At 45.2% G+C, this 18,001-nt stretch overlaps 1 protein-coding gene across 4 annotated transcripts in view; it reads right to left on the bottom strand.

Annotated features, from left to right (window-relative positions):
* LOC149346123 (WD repeat-containing protein 13-like) overlaps positions 1-18,001 on the bottom strand; it is a 45,842-nt gene that overhangs the window by 20,493 nt on the left and 7,348 nt on the right. For all 4 annotated transcript variants that reach the window (XM_089586347.1, XM_089586349.1, XM_089586351.1 and 1 more), the window contains 5 exons: positions 13,898-14,022; positions 12,051-12,133; positions 8,177-8,311; positions 4,567-4,733; positions 1,239-1,298 (listed from right to left, as the gene is read on the bottom strand). In XM_089586347.1, coding sequence (XP_089442473.1) covers positions 1,239-1,298; positions 4,567-4,733; positions 8,177-8,311; positions 12,051-12,133; positions 13,898-14,022 — 570 coding nt within the window. The remainder of the gene's footprint in view (positions 1-1,238; positions 1,299-4,566; positions 4,734-8,176; positions 8,312-12,050; positions 12,134-13,897; positions 14,023-18,001) is intronic.

Genomic DNA, 18,001 nt, shown 5'->3' with positions numbered 1-18,001 from the left:
ACTGGCTAGGTTCGGAGCGATATTGTGCTGTGTCACATGCTTGAGCTGGGTTTAATAAATACTATAGTACCCCCTTTCCGTCTACTAAACAGTTTGTAGTGTGCGCAAGTGTTGTCTTGACCTGTTGTCGTTGCGCCACCATTCATTTATTCATGCACCAACTCGCCCCACAGGCTGTTATTCACAAAGTATAATTTCAAAGATTAGTATCAGAGTTTTCTCACTGCAGTTAGGTCTCTCACACCCTGGCAAACACAGCAAACGTATCATATTAAACACCACAATGATCAAGCAGAAGGTGCACAGTTGAACTCAAATTTCAAAACAAGGAGCAGATCTGCTGAGCAGGGCGAATGTAAATTTCATTTGCAGCTCAAGGAAAATGTCCATGTAACATGCGCTTGTGCAGCTCTCCCAAATCCAAGAGAGCAAAAAGGGAGCAATACTGCAGAGCGACACCTCAACTCCTGCCACAGATGTCTGTTTTCATCAAGCACAATAAAGAACAGAGAGATTGCATTTGCCTTAATGGAAGTAACTCTACGACTTAGGTGTCTACTAATTTTCTCCCTTCTCCAGAGTGAAGTGGCTTGGAGAAAACAGGAAGTGCATCACAAGGTTTGCCATGTGAAAAAGCTGCTTCGCGTCGCGCATCCTGCCGTCCTACATCTTGCACTAGCAATCGGGTACGCTGTATCGGTCCAGAAGTTGACAACAGCACACAATTACTTTCCCTCTGTACCTCATACTTTCTAGGTTTCATTTAATCTGCCAACATAGTCACCCACCGTGGCCATGCTGTTACTTGCTGCCAACTCGGAGCAGTGAAGGAAGCTGATGCAACACTCTGCCTAGCAATTCCGTCGGGCTGGCAGGTTGAAAAGTGCATGAATGCAAAATTTTCCAACCACAAGCTACGCGCATCCTGTGAAACAATACCATATGCAAATTGCTTTCGAAGGAAACATAGTTTGACGCAATGTTGGCAAGCTGCGTCTTTGCTTACACCAAAAGTCGCTGCCGACCACAGCGCCACATTTGTTTACGAACATCATGCTTGTATACAACGACTTTTGGTGTAAAAAAAAAAAAAATCCTCAGTTTAAGCTATGGGCAAGGTGTACAGTTCAATGATTATGTTTTACGACATGAAATCACAAACAAACAAAAAAAGAACACGAGAGGGAAGGGGACGTTGCACAAGTTGTTCTGGTGCAACGTCGACAGAGGCCACTGACCTTAAGGTAGATGCCTGTCGAAATGTTGAGCACCTGGACGAGGCCCTTGTCATTCCCGGTCTGGCACGCACCACCACACACGAGTCAAGGAAAGCGAGAGCCCTTCCACCATCACAAAGAAATCCACGAGTTTGCAGGGAAAACATCCAAATGCACGAGAGACAAGACAGAGGAGAAGGGCCTGAGTCCCCTGCTCTTTGGTCTCACATGTTGCACCTTACACAAAAACATGCAGGAGGCAGTTTCCCTTGGGAAAATTCGTTTTTTCCTAACACAATTCTGCACTGGAATAAGCTTCTGAATGATGTGGTTCGTGCACCCGATTTCCAAAGTGCTGTTGAGATGATAATCTGACGTATATCTTCCAGGTCTCGTGCGTTTACCAGCGCTGTGCCGAGGTGTTATCACTCATACTACTTCTGAACTCATTCAGTCTTCTTTTAGTATGTTGTGTTATCCTTGCTCATATGTTTCCCAATATCTTCTTTGCATGTGTTATTGTATGCAGCAATATCCCCCCCCCCCCCCCCCCCCCAATAAAGTCTCATGGGCGCTGTAGGTACTTGCAATAGATAAATATATAAAATAAATCATCAGCCTGACTACTCCCATGGCAGGGCAAAGGCCTCTCGCATGTCTCTCCAATTAACCCTCTCCTTCGCCAGTTGCGGCCACCGTATTCCCGCAAATTTCTTAATCTCATCCGTCCACCTAACTTTCTGCCGCCCCCTGCTACGCTTGCCTTCTCTTGGAATCCACTCCGTTACCGTTAAGGACCAGCGGTTATCTTGACTGCGCATTACATGCCCTGCCCAAGCCCACTTCTTCCTCTTGATCTCGACTAGGATGTCATTAACCCACGTTTGTTCCCTCACCCACTCCGCCCACTTCTGATCTCTTAACGTTACACCTCTTAACGTTCAATAGCTCTCTGTGTTATCCTAAATTTAGAACCCTTTTCATTAGACTCCATGTTTATACCCCATAGATGAGTACCAGTAAGATACAGTTGTTGCAAACTTTACTCTTGAGGGATACTGAGGAAGCTTTTGCAGCTGTGTTCAGATGTTCACTGCGAGATGAGCAAGAAAATGCCCTTATTACTCGCATAATCAACCCACTTTTTTTTTTCTTTGCAGGAAAATTGACATCAGTTTGGAGGGGAGGGCTGATTACGAGGAAAAGAAAAGTTTCAACACATTTTTTTTTTTTTTCTGAGAGAGTCGAAATTTCATCTATGTTGGCCTGCCTGTCAGCCCCCTCGTCTATCCATCCATAATCAACAAAAGCACATGGTCAGCCACGTTCATGTTGTTCAGCATCGTTCACTACAAAAGGTGTTTGCTGTACTCCACAAGCGAGCTGAGGATTCCGTGACAGTCAAAGGCACCAGCCAATCACGGTGAGACAAAACGAACACTCTGAACACCACCCCTGCAGGTCATGTACGGGTGCCATCAGAAGTAAATGGAAGGCAATATCAACGTAAAAATTTAATCACTGGACCCCCAATTCATGCATCCTTGAATACTTATGTGCAGCCTAATCGTGATTGTGTGAATTGCACTGTGTACCACAAACATGGACCAGTATGCTTTAGATTTAAAGAAATTAAATTTTTTTAACAAAGTCGCCTTCCACTTACTGTACATTTTTTTTACAGGAGGTTAAAAAAAATTCACAGGACGGTTACGAGCGCACGATACAAACGTTTAAATGTTAGCTGTGGTGAGTGAGGGATAATGGAGAGGGACCTTGAGCTCACCAAATTGCCTGGGGGTGTGACAGCCCTGCATCCTCCATGGCATTTCAGCGGAGGATGTCTCATAGCCTTCTGGTTTTGACTGCTATGCTTCTCTCTGATGCTGATGATGAAACACACCGTGATGCTAGTTATCGGCACGCTGCCAAGGTCAGCGCAAAACTGAGGGATGCACTAAGAAAAGCTAACACTTAAAGGTGCACTGAAGAGGATTCTGAACTTGTCTTTTTGCCGCGGGAACTCGATCTACACATTCCTAGCATTCTTACAAACTGCGACTTATTGCCCTGTGTGGCTGATTTCCCTAATTAAATCGAATTAACGTCCGGCTCCCGCCTTTATTTTTTGAATTCTCCGCGTACGGTGGGCGGAGTCGACCAACGCGTGGAGTGCCTTTCAGCCAGCTCCGTGGAGGCTTTGCTTTCGCTTTATTTTGTTCTTTAGGTTTCCGTGAATAAATAGTTTCATTCGCAGATAATATAGCTGCAAAATAAGCCCGGAGAAATAAAAATATGCGCGGACTATTTGCTGCTACGGACTACTACGTATTACTCCGCCGATGGCAGAGCGGCAAGCCGCCACGGGACTGGGTGAAAGGCGCTCCACGCGTTGGTCGACTCCGCCCACCGTACGCAGAAGAATTAAAAAAAAAGGCGGGAGCCGGACGTTAATTCGATTTAATTACGGAAATCGACCACACAGGGCAATAAATCGAGGTTTCTAAGAAAGCTCGGAACGTGTAGATCGAGTTCCCGCGGCAAAAAGACAAGTTCAGATTCCTCTTCAGTGCACCTTTAACCCTTTCACTGCCAGGTTTTTTTACTCACATCTGCACACACCTTGCCGGGTTTTTTTTGCATGTTAGTTTCCTGGACATTTTTTGCTAGTAACGCACTAAAATGCTCTGCAGGACATGTAGACATGTTTATTCAGGATAATCTTATAGATATTAGTTGTACTGAATCAAATCTTCCAGCACCATTCATGCCTGTCGGATTTCCTCTTCTTACGCGGATTTTTCGGTGGCAGGGGGACTTCATCACTGACATCACTCGACAAGGCACTTAGGTGGGCTCCTTCCTCGTTCTCATTATCATTGGACTCCGAATTCACAAGCAATTTTGAATTTCTTTGTCCGTCAAAGTGCGGACGAGTGTGGCACATAGCCTCATGGCTGCTGTGCGCAGACCAAAACGAAGTGATTCGGATGTGGAAACATGGACGCCATCTGTTGTTTAAAATTTACCCTACAAAATCTATGAATTTACGGAGTCTCTTCATAGATGGCAGTACATGTTTCCATAGTTTTCTTTTACACGAGTATTATCGGCAGTGGCAGGGGGTGAGTTAAAAAGCCAAAACGAGTAAACTCGGGAGAGGCAGGGGGTGTGCATACGTGGTAGCCCGAGTTATCTCGGGAGTGGCAGATTAAGGGTTAAAAAGAAAAAAGTAAATTCTCAGCACCCAAAGTGGAGGGGTGGGTTCATTACGCGAGTAATACGGTAGTGCACTTTACAACAACAACTGTGACAGGAATGGTGCGCTTCTCGAGGAGGGAGAGGATACGACCACCATGTTGTTGTTGGCTGGCTGGAAGACGCAGGAGAGGATGGCCCCCCCCGCTGGGTCGGGCACTGTGCGCACGCAGCTGCCCGTGGTGGCGTCCCAGAGCCGCACCGTGCCATCCAGGGAGCCCGAGACCAGCAGGTCATTGGACAGGGACCACTCGAAGCCTGCCAGCATGGCAAGGACGGAACAGCTTCAATCATTTCGCTGCCTCGGAAGAAACTGGCAGTCACGCAGCTAGTGTGGAAATGCATGCACATGACCCCCCATTTCCTAACCTCCTCATCTTGCTTGCAATTACTAAGTGTGCCTAACTCGTTCAGACACGCAATATGCTCTACTATTTAGAGAAATGAGAGAATTTGTGTGCGTATATTTTGAACCCCCATTTAAAGGAAATAATACCAGTGACTCAAAAACTAGAATGCCAAGCAGGCAAGCACACTTTCACAATCGCAGAATTTCAGGCATATTCTTAAAAAAGAAAAAACATTTGCGCCCAATTAATTATTTTCCTTATTGTCCGAAGCCGTTTCCACGGCAAAAGCTAAGCTACAGTGTCCTTTAGTGAAGCATTCCAGATTGTAAGAAAACAAAAAAGTAACTGCACCAGACAGCGTTTTTTAGGCACACCGTAAAGATTCGCAATGTCCATCTTTCTTTCTTTCTTGTTTTTTTTTAGCAGCGATCTTTTCTTTTCTCTAGGCATGAAATGGCTTTAGTATTCTGTCCAGGAAGGATTCGAAAACATAGCTGGCACACACTGATCTCGTGAAAGCACCTTTAGAGGCCCAGAAAATTTTTTTTTAAGTTGCATGCACAATCGTGGAGGCCATGCCGCAAAGGGCTGAAGTATAGCACCCACATTTTTCCAGCCATTTGTTGGGCGTATGCTGCACTGCCAAGCACCTGTGCTTTCCAAAGGACGGTGCAGTACTTTGCAGCTACAAGCTCTTCCTTGCTGACTGCCTCATCATCGCCTAGTGGTGGTGACTCAGTTGGCAACACGCCCGTCTGCTTTACCACAAAATGTCACAGCAATGGGTTCAATTTCTACCAGCGACGCCAAGCATTATTTCTCCATTTGCTCAAATGCACTCTTTCAGCGGCAAAAAACAAAACTTCTAATGAATGGGCCTGTGCACAAAACTGGCAAAAGCATATTACAGTCAAAATTAATACATCAAACACAGATACAACATATTATTGACCACATCACTTCAAAAACTTTCCTGGCAAAATGCATGCAGTTTTTACTTTACGTACACCCGGCCAAATCATTAACTGGCTCGGGTGTTGCATCGCTAAATGCACCTTGTAAGAGGTTCTTTTTGGCAACTACGCTGGCATATTCATGCTGTAATTTGATGCGTAATGTTTGAGTGGAGTAATTGCGTGTTTAGATCAAAGTTATCAGAAACATTCATTGTCTGCCACTACGAAGAGCCGAAACAAGTGGAATACGCAGCAATGGTTCTAGGTGGCGCGTTTGCGCTTACCCTGGGTAAACGACCTGTCTTCATGAAAGGAGTGGTAGTTTACCCAGACAAGGAGGCCATATGGACCAGATCCACTGCTGCGTATGCCGCTTGTTTTGGCTCTTGGTAGTGGCAGACAATGAATGTTTCTGATAACTTTGATCTAAACACTCAAGTACTCCACTCGAACATTATATGAACAAAAAGGAACCATGAAATGCCATCTCACGTGTCAAATTACAGCATGAATATGCCAGCGGTGTAACCGAAAAGAACCTGTTACAAGACGCATCTGGCAATGCAACACCGGAGCCAGTTAAAGATTTGGCCAGGTGTACCAATGCAGTTGGAGCAGGCTTTGTCACACTACATTGGCTGGTGGCAGTGTGGCAAGCGTTTGTTCCGTGGCTTGGGGCTTTTCTCTCACTCACCGCCCGAGCACGCAGAAGCAGCAGTGTGGATAGCTGTAGCCTTAGGGTATCCTATGGTGGTCCTGTGGTGATCCTATGGTATCCTATGTGTCTTAAGTCAAGACACAGCTTTCTTCAGCTACCATCACTGACACTGTTTGTTGCCCAAGTGTCAGAGTCCCTATTTATTTTAAGCAGTGCCGACCTATCAAGACATGTGTGCGCTGAAAAAATAAAAAAAAATTGCTGGCGGTTTAGCATTGCTAACCACAAAATATTGTTCCAAAGTAGGTTTTCGCAGGTGGAAACCAATGCCACGTACCTGAAAACGTGATTGAAAGCGCGTTTCCTTTCGTAACTTGTGCACAGATGGAAGTTGATGATGACAACAATGTGCGATGCAAAGCGCAAGAATGTGTTGCAGTTTAAAATGAGACATGATCAGCAATAGAACAGTGCTCTAGTGCAGTGGCAGGTGAAGCTGCTCTGTTCGCACTGCCAGGGCTTCAAAACCCAGTCGGAGCATAGTGCTATCTGCTATCGTGCAGTGGCAGGTGAAGCTCACACAATATCGTTTCTTTCTTTACTGTATTAACTCAGCCTGCTGTTGTGCCTTCCCTCTTGACACAAATGTTTGATGGTTATGTCCTTATGGATGCCCTAAACATGTTTATTTTCGATGCAATGTGCTCTTCATTTAAATATGTCACAGGCATAACATGTACTGTAGTGTTGTGTGAGTGCGGGTTCTTGTGCGCAGTGAAGCTGCTGTAGGGGGCGGGGACCTCCTCAAGCCTGTATAGGCTTTTTGTCCCTGCTCCTCACATCTTTGGTCAACTGTTCTAGGGGAATCCCCCAAGGTGGAGTAGATTTGTAATAAGGGAGTAATTACTCATTGACATCCACCCGAGCGCAGCCATACGGCTACAAAGCAAAGCTATACAGCTTTCTCAGAAACTTCGTAGTTAAAGAAAAAATTCGTCCTGGTCCGGGGTTCGAACCCGGGACCACCGCTTCACCGGAGCAGTCGCTCTACCAATTGAGCTAACTGGGACGGCAAGCTTATGGTAGGGCGAGAGCGAATTGATCAATAACTCGAAGTGGGAACAGTGTTGACCAAATGTTTTTAGGGGAATCCCCCAAGGTGGAGTAGATTTGTAATAAGGGAGCAATTACTCATTGGCATCCACCCGAGCGCAGCCATACGGCTACAAAGGAAAGCTATACAGCTTTCTCAGAAACTTCGTAGTTAAAGAAAAAATTCGTCCTGGTCCGGGCTTCAAACCCGGGACCACCGCTTCACCGGAGCAGTCGCTCTACCAATTGAGCTAACCGGGACGGCAAGCTTATGGTAGGGCGAGAGCCTTTCCTTTGTAGCCATATGGCTGCGCTCGGATGGATGTCAATGAGTAATTACTCCCTTATTCCTCACATCCTTGATGTGAAATAAAACCTGACTGACTGACTGATTGATTGATTGATCTGTTCGCGCTGCCATGGCTGTGAAACCCAGTCACGGCAATATCTCATTTCTCCAGGTTGGCCAAGGTGACCCTCATTCAAAGTCTCACTTAATTCCCACCATTTCCCGCATCACGTGACTAACTTCAGAGGCTTCACCCCACACAAGGCATTTTCCAGGTTATGAGGCCAACAGTGCTTCACACTAAACAATGCATCTGAACACACAAGGGCAGCAGCAGTAGGCCCCTCCTCCCTCACCGGTGACCTTGCCGTGGTGCCCCTGGAGCATGAACAGCACGCAGGGGGGGTCCAGACGGCAGATGGAGAGGTTCCCGTCCGCCGAGGAGCAGCCCAGCACGTACTTCTCGTTGTTGGCAAACCGCACAGAGGTCACTGCAGCATCATCAGGTGTAATGCACAGCATGTATGCACACTGAGCGAATTGCACTGCGTGACTTTGTTCACAAGACAATGCAGCGAAAAGAACAACGCAGACACACATCATTCTGCAAACTGTGCAAACATGCGGGAAAGGGATTACTGGTACGAACATCCAAGCATGGAAGCTTCGCTGGCTTTCAGTTTTGACTGAGGCAAGACTGACACGTTTTTTAAGGCAAAAAGCCTTTAATGGCTCATACTTGCGGCCACAACTCTGTCTGTCCATCCGTACATTCGTCCCTTACATAAAACGTTTGTGATTTCTGACGTTTACAACAGATGGCACCGCCCATATGCAGTTCTCCTTGTCTAGCATAAGGGCGCTGGAGAGTATTGCGGGAAAGGCTTTCGCCTCACCGCACTTTAGATCACCAAAGGGCCCCCTTGACATTTTTACAAGGGACCCAAGGAAAACCAAGAAGCTAAACTAGGCAAACATATTACCCCTTGAAGATACTGCAGGCACTTTTTCTGCGCAAACAGACTACATCGCAAATCCAATCAGAGAAAGTGACCAAAGCCAAATGCATATTGCCCACCAATCACACAGGCCTTTGTTATAATATTTATCAACAGATGGTGCCACCGTCCTGGTTTACCACGAAGCAGTCTAGAATCATCCTTCACGCTAACTGAGGCCTCACAGTTGGAAAAGAGCACCGACAATCGTGACACTGTGTCCTGGCTGGCACTTTTGAAGTTGCTATGCACCACACCTTTACTCAGGCCAACTGTAGGGCATGTCAAGCAAGGGACACTTTGCTGTCTCGCACCTCAACACTGTTCAGTGCTATTTCTCTATTTTGACGGTGCCTCTCGCCACCATCCAAATAGTTCTGTACATTTATTTTATTTATTTATTTATTCGATACTGTCAATCCCATCAGGGATCGTAACAGGGAGGGCATTCAAAAGTACAGAGGCACACAACAAAATAGCAATGGTAATTAATCAAAGTACATAAAAAACATGACACGAGAATATACATTAGAAGATACGTATAACAAATAAACCAGAATGAGGAGCATGTGACATGATTTTGGCGGACAATAATACCACAAGTGAAAACACAAATGGAAGGAATAACTTCGTGATGACACATATGAACTCAATAAATACTAAGATATAAGTAGTTGATTTTCCACACGTGTGCTAAAGGAATTCAATGATGGATTACTAACAATGGATGTGTTCAAGGTGTTCCATTCGCGTATGGCACGAGGGAAGTATGAATATTTGAAAGTGTCAGTACGGAATGAAAACTCGTTTAGAGTGTGTATGTGTTTATTACGTGTTTGTCGCGTTTGTGATTGTGATATGTATCTTGAAGTGGCGACTTTTAATTGATTGTGTACGAGTTGGTACATGGTTTTAAGGCGCACTAGCTTTGCTCTGTTTTGAAAGGTTAGTAGTCCTGTGTGTTTGAGTAGTTCTGTTGGTGAGTCTGTCAACCTGTGTTTATTAAATATACATCTGACCGCCTTCCTCTGCACTGCTTCTATTTTTTTAGTAAGCTTGTGAGTGAAAGGAAAACAAACAACATTAGCATACTCTAGAATCGGTCTGACATATGTGTTATACGCAAGAAGCTTTGTTTCTGATGGTGCTAGCTTGAGGCGTCTGTTAATGAAAAATAACTGTTTTAAGGCAGTTGATGTGACATTGTTAACATGAGAATCCCATCTGAGGTCAGAGGTTAGTGTTATGCCTGAATATTTATATTCGGACACCGAATCAAGAGGAATGTTGTTTAATGTGTACTGGAAATTTGATTGGTGTATCTTCCTGGTTACGGATAAAGCTTTTGCGAGACTGCTACCGCAGGGTGATACACCCCGACACCTGCTCCAGCGGAAGCGCACACTTCATTCTTTCCTTGTGGTGCATCGGTGATCACAGTTCCACTTTCTTGAAGGCCCCGTGTCTGACTCACTCCCCAGTTTTGCAATCCCAAGACATCCCCATGGAACTACACTTTTTCATGTGAACTGCCACTGCATTGGCTCATTGGTTATGGCGCTCGGCTGCTGACCCTGAAGACACGGGTTTGATCCCAGCCGCGGCGGTCGAATTTTGATGGAGGCGAAATTCTAGAGGCCCGTGTACTGTGCGATGTCAGTGCACGTTAAAGAACCACAGGTGGTCGAAATTTCCGGAGCCCTCCACTATGGCGTTCCTCATAGCCCAAGTCGCTTTGGGAAGTTGAACCCCCATAAACCATTTTCAATACGCGAGTAATTACTCATTGACATCCACCCGAGCGAAGCCAAACGGCTACAAAGGAAAGCTATACAGCTTTCTCAGAAACTTCGTAGTTAAAGAAAAATTCGTCCTGGTCCGGGGTTCGAACCCGGGACCACCGCTTCACCGGAGCAGTCGCTCTACCAACTGAGCTAACCGGGACGGCAAGCTTATGGTAGGGTGAGAGCGAATTGATCAATTGGTAGAGCGACTGCTCCGGTGAAGCGGTGGTCCCAGGTTCGAACCCCGGACCAGGACGAATTTTTCTTTAACTACGAAGTTTCTGAGAAAGCTGTACAGCTTTCCTTTGTAGCCGTTTGGCTTCACTCGGGTGGATGTCAATGAGTAATTACTCGCGTATTACAAATCTACTTCACCCTGGGGGATTCCCCTAAACATTTGACCAACATAAACCATTTTCATGTGGTCGGTGGGACGCTATCACATTTTGTTGCAAGTGTTGTTTGGTTCGTGAGCAAACCACACACTTGCAAAGATCACTCTGCGTATTACTATGTATTACTCCGCTGATCGCAGAGCGCAAGCACCCACGCGACTGGCTGAAAGGCACTTCTCGTGTTGGTTGTTTTTGAACTGAGCGCAGAGAGTAGGAGGAGTCAATGGGGCACAGATCTATGGAGCATACTGCGCAACATACATCAAAGAGTGAGGTTCCTTTTAGGGGGGACAAGGGTCTTCATTTTTTTTTGTTGTCAACATATATTGCTGGAACTTAGCATGCAGGTAGTCACAGAATGTTGATTCGAATATGCAATTATATATCTCACCCGGAAGAAAATATACGGCAAAATAACATGTCCCAATTAGATAATTTCTTAGAGGAAATATATGCCAAAATAACATATCCCAATTACGTCATTTCTTACGGGCCTTTATGGTAAGTTCTCAGTTAGAAAAAGCTTTTTTAAGAATAAGTAGACAACTGCAAAGGCACATCACAGATCCTAAAGCGAACAAAATGCCTCTAAAGTCATTCTGTTCATTATAAATAAACAATAAATGTGGCAGCAATTAGCCCGCACTTGACCTAATTGCTGATCTATCATGTTTTGAAACAAAAGGAAAGGTTTAGGATATGCGACGGACATTTAGAAAAGTCTCCATATTCTTAAAAAAGCTTTTTTTTTAACTGAGAGATTAGGATAAATGCCCGTAAGAAATGGCCTAATTGGGAAGTTATTTGGCAATATACTTCCAGGCAATATACCTATTTGAATCTAAATGCATATTTGAAATCAGCATTCTATTATAAACTTGCATGCCAAGTTTTCAGCAAGTTATACTGACAAATAAAAAAAACAAGTTTTCAAGACGCTCACCCCCCGTTTAGAGACTACTTTAGTGCAACAGTGAAAAGGAAGACTTCGTCCCAGTTTCCGCCAACTAGAGCCTAAGCATGAAATTGTGAGGCCTGGTCCGTAACACTCACCTGCATCCCGATGCTGGTCAAAGATGTGGTGGACTCCCGCAAAGGCATAGTTCTCCGAGATGCTTGTGCCTCCCACAATGGCACTGCATGAGGCCCCAATCGGTGATCAATGCCAGCCAAATGATCTGCCAATGCATAGGCAGAGAAACCTCCTGTAACACTACCGAACTGTCTTTATATCTTGAAATGTCTTGGAAACGTCTTTAATGAGACGTTTTAATGTGACAGCATTACGAGGGTCATGCCAGGGATAACTGTCCGGTGTCGGCGTCTGTGTGAAGCCTCAAACCCGCCAACCAAGGCAGGCGGTGTTTGGGGGAAGATTCCGCTCTCCACCTTCCAACTCTCCGTTTACAATAACACTGGCTATAATGGCACACTGGCTATAATGTCACATCAGCTATAATGACACACAGGCCCAAATGAAATGCTGGTGCTAGAAACTTGGTGAGGTCACTTCAGTGACAGACAATAGTGGCTTAGTGAAGTTACAAGTAGCGGTAGGCAGCGGTCATAATGGTACAGCTCATGCTCAAGGTTACCGAACAATAGCGCAAGGGAAGGGAAGGTAGAGAAGGATCCTCTTGCAGCTCCTAATCATTATAATTGGTCAACCCTCCATTTCTAATTTTATTATTGTGTTCTCCACAAGCGGAATCTATCCAAGCTAGGACAGCTCTGCATGTATGGCGCTTGCCCAAGGCAGGGTGGCAAGTGCAATGCTTGACAACCCTGAAAACTGGAGATAACACACAGACTTCCACATGTGCAGTGCGCTTCAGAGCTAAAAGCAACGGTTCGTCAACATCCAAGCAGCAATCTCTGATCACTGCCTGTACAGTGGCATCACCATACAGACTGGCCTGATAGTGTCCACATGTACTGTGTGGTTCAGGACTTTAGAACTTTTTAGCCTGGCCGACAAAAACCTCAACAGCTAGCTACCAAGCAGGTTTGTTACAAAGGAGTTAACTGCACACTACTTTACCACCTTCAACGCAATCCACTCTGGCTCGTGAATACCGGATTAAACCTTTGCTTTCGGCTCCACCATTCTGACTAAGCAATGACGCCGGCACGTGTGTTAGGAAGCAGTAGCTCATGAAAAGGTGCTTACTGCCACTGGTTTTCACTATGTACTTCTTTCAACTCTGAAGCATTACTGTGTCGTCTATGGCTCGGTGTTGCCTTCACAAATAAGTATGCTTTCCGGATCGCGATCGCCGACAGCCCTTCTTGTGTAAACTGTGCCTGTGAAGAGACAATCACTCATCACTTGTGTGAGTGCCCTGTCTTTGTTAACGAAAGACGTAAGCTGCGTTGTGCTCTGGACCGCCTGGATCCTCGCCCTTTCACAGAGGCCAAGATCCTCGGTCTGTGGCCGCAACAGTCGACAGCCATCAAGGCTTACAAGGCACTGCTTTGTTTTTTGAGAGAGACTGCCTTGATTGATAGATTGTGACTGTGTTTCCCATTCCTTCTCTCTTCCCTCTTTAATTCCCCTCGTTCCCTTCCCCTGTGCAGGTTAGCCAACCAGAAACCTTTCTGGTTAACATCCCTGCCTTTCCCTCTCTCTCTATCTATCTATCTAGTCTGAATGTGGTCCAACAAGTTGTCTTCCCGTCAAGTTTGACTACTGCATAGGAGGCACATGTAGTGGGGAAGGCCCCGAGTCCAATGGGTGCCTACAAGTGCTCATGCATGTCCATCACTTGCTCAGTGATTCTGCTGAAATTATTTGGACTGGCACTCAGCTGGAGCACTGCACGTGCAAAATGGCTGTGCAGGCATGCAGGGCAAGCTCACGGCTCTCGCTGCAGGAGAGCTTCACCAAACGGTGGACGTACCGGCTTGCTTCAGCGGCGTATGTGGGGACCAGCCCTTCGTTGGTCAGGGAGCGCTGGTTGCCGAAGGAGCCACGCCGGGAGGGTTCTCCGCTGGCTTGTAGGCGGCTCTCCGACGAGTCTGATGTCTGCGAGAGGAGTGCCATCTCTTAGCCCCTTCAGTCACAAATTATTGACCAGTGGCAAGGAAATATTCAAATTTTTGATATATCTATGAGTAACATGCTAGACTGCACAGAAAATTACAGCTCCGCCCTCCCTGACAAATAATTACGCAATTTCTGTCAGGTCCTCGTATGTCCACGTTATGATTCTACAATGGCTTCAGAACGTCAGTCATACTTCTTTTGACTCATTTTTACAAGAAGTTATTGTGTAAATAATTCAGCTTATTTCACCACTTTTAAAAGGGAATGCGGGGCTTAAATCATGAAAATCTCTTAACAAAAAAATTGGGTTTTAGTAAACGCCAGATTTGGTATCTATAAGGTTGTATATATACCCAAAAACTTCCTCCCAAAACAGCCAGCAAGTGACTTTAAAAACAGCTTTTGTGATCATAGCTAACAAAAAACTGGCTAAAATCTGTGTGAAAAAACCAGTTTTCTAAAAAGTGTTTTTTTACCCGACTGCCCTGCTTGCAAAAAGCATAGCATGGAAATGGCTTTATGGATTCTCAAGCAGTTTGTTGTACTGTGTTACTTGTTAAATTCTTCATGCAGTCACGTTCCTAAATTTCTAAATTATTTCCCCATTTTTTTCACTCTGTCACTAACTTGACATTCCGATAATAAGTGCATTATGCAAGTGTCGATGTAACATTCTGTGTAGAAAAAAAAATCAGGCTGCTAAAAATATTTCGAGCACATCACTGCATCGACCATTTCTGTGGGTGAAACTTAGAGAGTGATTGCAGGCTACTACCTCGTACTGTTGCCATGCCAGGCTTTCTGCAAATTTGGCATAGCAATGAAGCATATAAAATTTTATGATGTCAAAACTATTTAAGATATTTCAGTGAAATTTTGTATTTAAGCATGCAGTGGACTTCCCAGTAAGCATGCCATATTTATTTATCAATGCTCTGGAATAAATCATGTGTTAGTTCAAGTAGTACTTCATTCCCCTCCGATCCCCAAGCCCGTCCTTAAAGTGCCAATGCATTCTAAACAAGGGAACTAAAACACAGATTTTCCAAAGCCGCATTGGCACTTAATGTGAAACAAAGAGGCATTGATCTTAATCGCTGTTTTTTACATTAATTTCACATGCCTGCCTCGAGACAGTTCTGCGTGGCTTGTTGTACAGGGTTCCAAACGTAAGCTCCACCCATTCATACCACATTACATCCCAGCAGTAACCGAAAATGACAAAAAAAAAAGAGTTGTGCACATATTGTGTACAACATGCCAGCCTCGTGTCAGAAAGAAGTTATACAAACCCAATAAAACAAGAAACAGCTTCACTGATCACTGCTTCACTCGACGCCAGTCATACTAATCTGTCCACAAGACCCACTGCTGACATGCTCACAGGTGAATGTGCCAGTCTTAGTAAAAAGTCTTAAGGCCAAAGGCTTTTGGCTTCAGCCCCATAACAGAGACATTACAGAACTATTAAAGGCCGAATGACCTTGAAACCCTAGCAGTAGGTTTCTTCTGTATGCAGAGAAACTTCCTGCTTGACTTTCGTGTTTAATTATCCGCTACATGGAACTTTCTAGGGACATTCATTTTGCTACAGCTGAACGCTGTGGCCTTAAGACTTTTGACCAAGACTGTGCATTCTCAAAACGTGTAACGGAAGAATAGTAAAATGTGTGGATGTCCACGACAGTGAAGACAATGAAACAAAATACAATGATTAGTGCGTCTAGTAAGTTCAGATTCTGTACATATGTGTTAACTGTACACATATTATCAATTTCCTTGCACACACGGTGAACTATACTGCAACAGTCATGCTTCCTGTGAAGAGAGCTTTGAGCGAGAGTTTTGTTTCACACACAGGCAACCCCCACACGTACTGCACTCAGCGTGGAGCCAGTAAGGTTTGACGCATTGCTGTTTTTCTTTTGTCTTATTGTGGGACTGTCAACGAATTTGAAGGAAGCGCAGACCTTGTGTTTCGCTTCACGACTGAGGTAAAATGTACAGCGTTTCTTGCAGCATGTTTATAGGGATCAGCATAAACATCGTAGGAGCTGAGCTGTCAGATGGGCCACTGAGCATAGCAATGGAGCGAGATGCTCTGGAGTGGGCAGATCACATCCCACGTGCTTGGAATTCCAATGGACCATGTTACTCCAGCCAGTCTTTGTTGACGGTTGTGCGTGCGATACATCATCATCATCACCAGCCTGACCCCGCCCACTGCAGGTCAAAGGCCTCTCCCATTAACCCTGTCCTTCGCCAGCTGTGGCCACTGCATCAAAGCAAACTTCTTAATCTCATCCGCCCACCTAACTTTCTGCCACCCCCTGCTACGCTTGCCTTCTCTTGGAATCCACTCCGTTACCCTCGAGGACCAGCGGTTATCTTGCCTCCGCATTACATGCCCTGCCCAAGCCCACTTCTTCCTCTTGGTTTCAACTGGGATGCCATTGACCCGTGTTTGTTCCCTCACCCACTCTGCCCACTTCCGATCTCTTAACGTTACACCTATCATTTTCCTTTCCATAGCTCGCTGCGTTGTCAACTTAAGCTGAACCCTCTCTGTTAGCCTCCACGTTTCTGCCCCATAGGTGAGTACCGGTAAGATACACCTGTTGTGTACTTTTCTCTTGAGGGATGTTGGTAAACTGCCATTCATACATAACGTTATGCAATCTGGAGGTAAGCTGTACGAAGGGTAGTGAGAAAACCCAACATCACTTTTGATGAATAGAAAAGCTCAAAAGTGGTGTCAGAATGATGTCAGCGGGAGCTCCAGTTCATATCTGCTAGTTTGCAGTATGAAAAGGATGGAGGGATATTTTGCTATTTAAGAGCCTTTTTAATTTATACTTCTTTTTCAACCTCGGGTAAAAGACGTGCACCTTTGAGGACAGTGTTCAGTGTGTTCAGTTTACCTCGCCACGAATGAGTGGTGCCATCGACTATCCCAAAATCGCCAGATCATGCCGTGATACAGCAAACACCGTCTGAAGTGAGCGATGCTAAAAACAGGACACAAACGTGAGTGACCCAGGGATGCAACTTGCAACCAAAAAGCACAGGTGATCGTACCGTGTGATGCGACAAATTTTCGTTAGCACTACCAACTGTTGCGTCTTTGAATTTGATTTCACCACGGACTTATACTGCTACCACATTAACCCTTTCGGTGCTTTGTGCAGTCGTCCACACACCTGTCTAGAGCAATCGAGTGGTGTGCTTTGTTTTGCATATTTAACAATCACTGCTGCCTGGCATGCCCGATACATCTTTTTATTTATTTATTTAAAACGCACCTCAAAGTCCCCAGGTATGGGGTATTACACGAGGGGTAAAGTTGTTACATGAAGAAAACAAGGAAAGAAAAAGAGATACATTACTTATTACATGAACAAAATAATTTTTCAACAGATGGCTTGAAATATTGTGGCTTGGAGTAGTGCATAAGGAGTTAATAGAATCCATGAGAATGTGCATGCCTGATAAGGTGTTGTCTTGAGCCCTAGTCCCCTCGTAAACAATACACATGTACTGCAAGGTGCGCCGTTCGAGCGTTCTAGACAGGTGTGGGGATGACTGTACACAACTGCGCACACAGCAAACTCACGGCTCTTTCTGAGAGTGTACCGCACCTAGTAATGATGTTTGAGTGTTTCGGTCGAATTCAGCATCCCTCTAGTCGCGAAAAAGTTAAGCTTTTCTTTGGTATACAGCGGACGCAGTAAATAATATTTCACAAAAGAGTGAACACGTTATCCGCCATTTTTATGCAGACAGATTTTTGCCGCCAGCGATGAAGTCGACTGTTTTTGCTCAATGCCGAGCGTAATGTGCCTCATCGAAAAACAGAGTGATCCCACAATCCCTCGGGGGGCTTAGATGCCAAATCCGGGCATTCCAATGCCACTATTTCTTACCAACCTGAATCTTTGTATGGAATTTTTCACATCCT

Source organism: Amblyomma mixtum, chromosome 4 (assembly GCF_055824585.1).
Source record: "Amblyomma mixtum isolate Tamu chromosome 4, ASM5582458v1, whole genome shotgun sequence".
Taxonomy (NCBI): domain Eukaryota; kingdom Metazoa; phylum Arthropoda; class Arachnida; order Ixodida; family Ixodidae; genus Amblyomma; species Amblyomma mixtum.
Note: the sequence above shows the minus strand (reverse complement) of the source record. Positions and strands in the feature narration are given on the sequence as shown.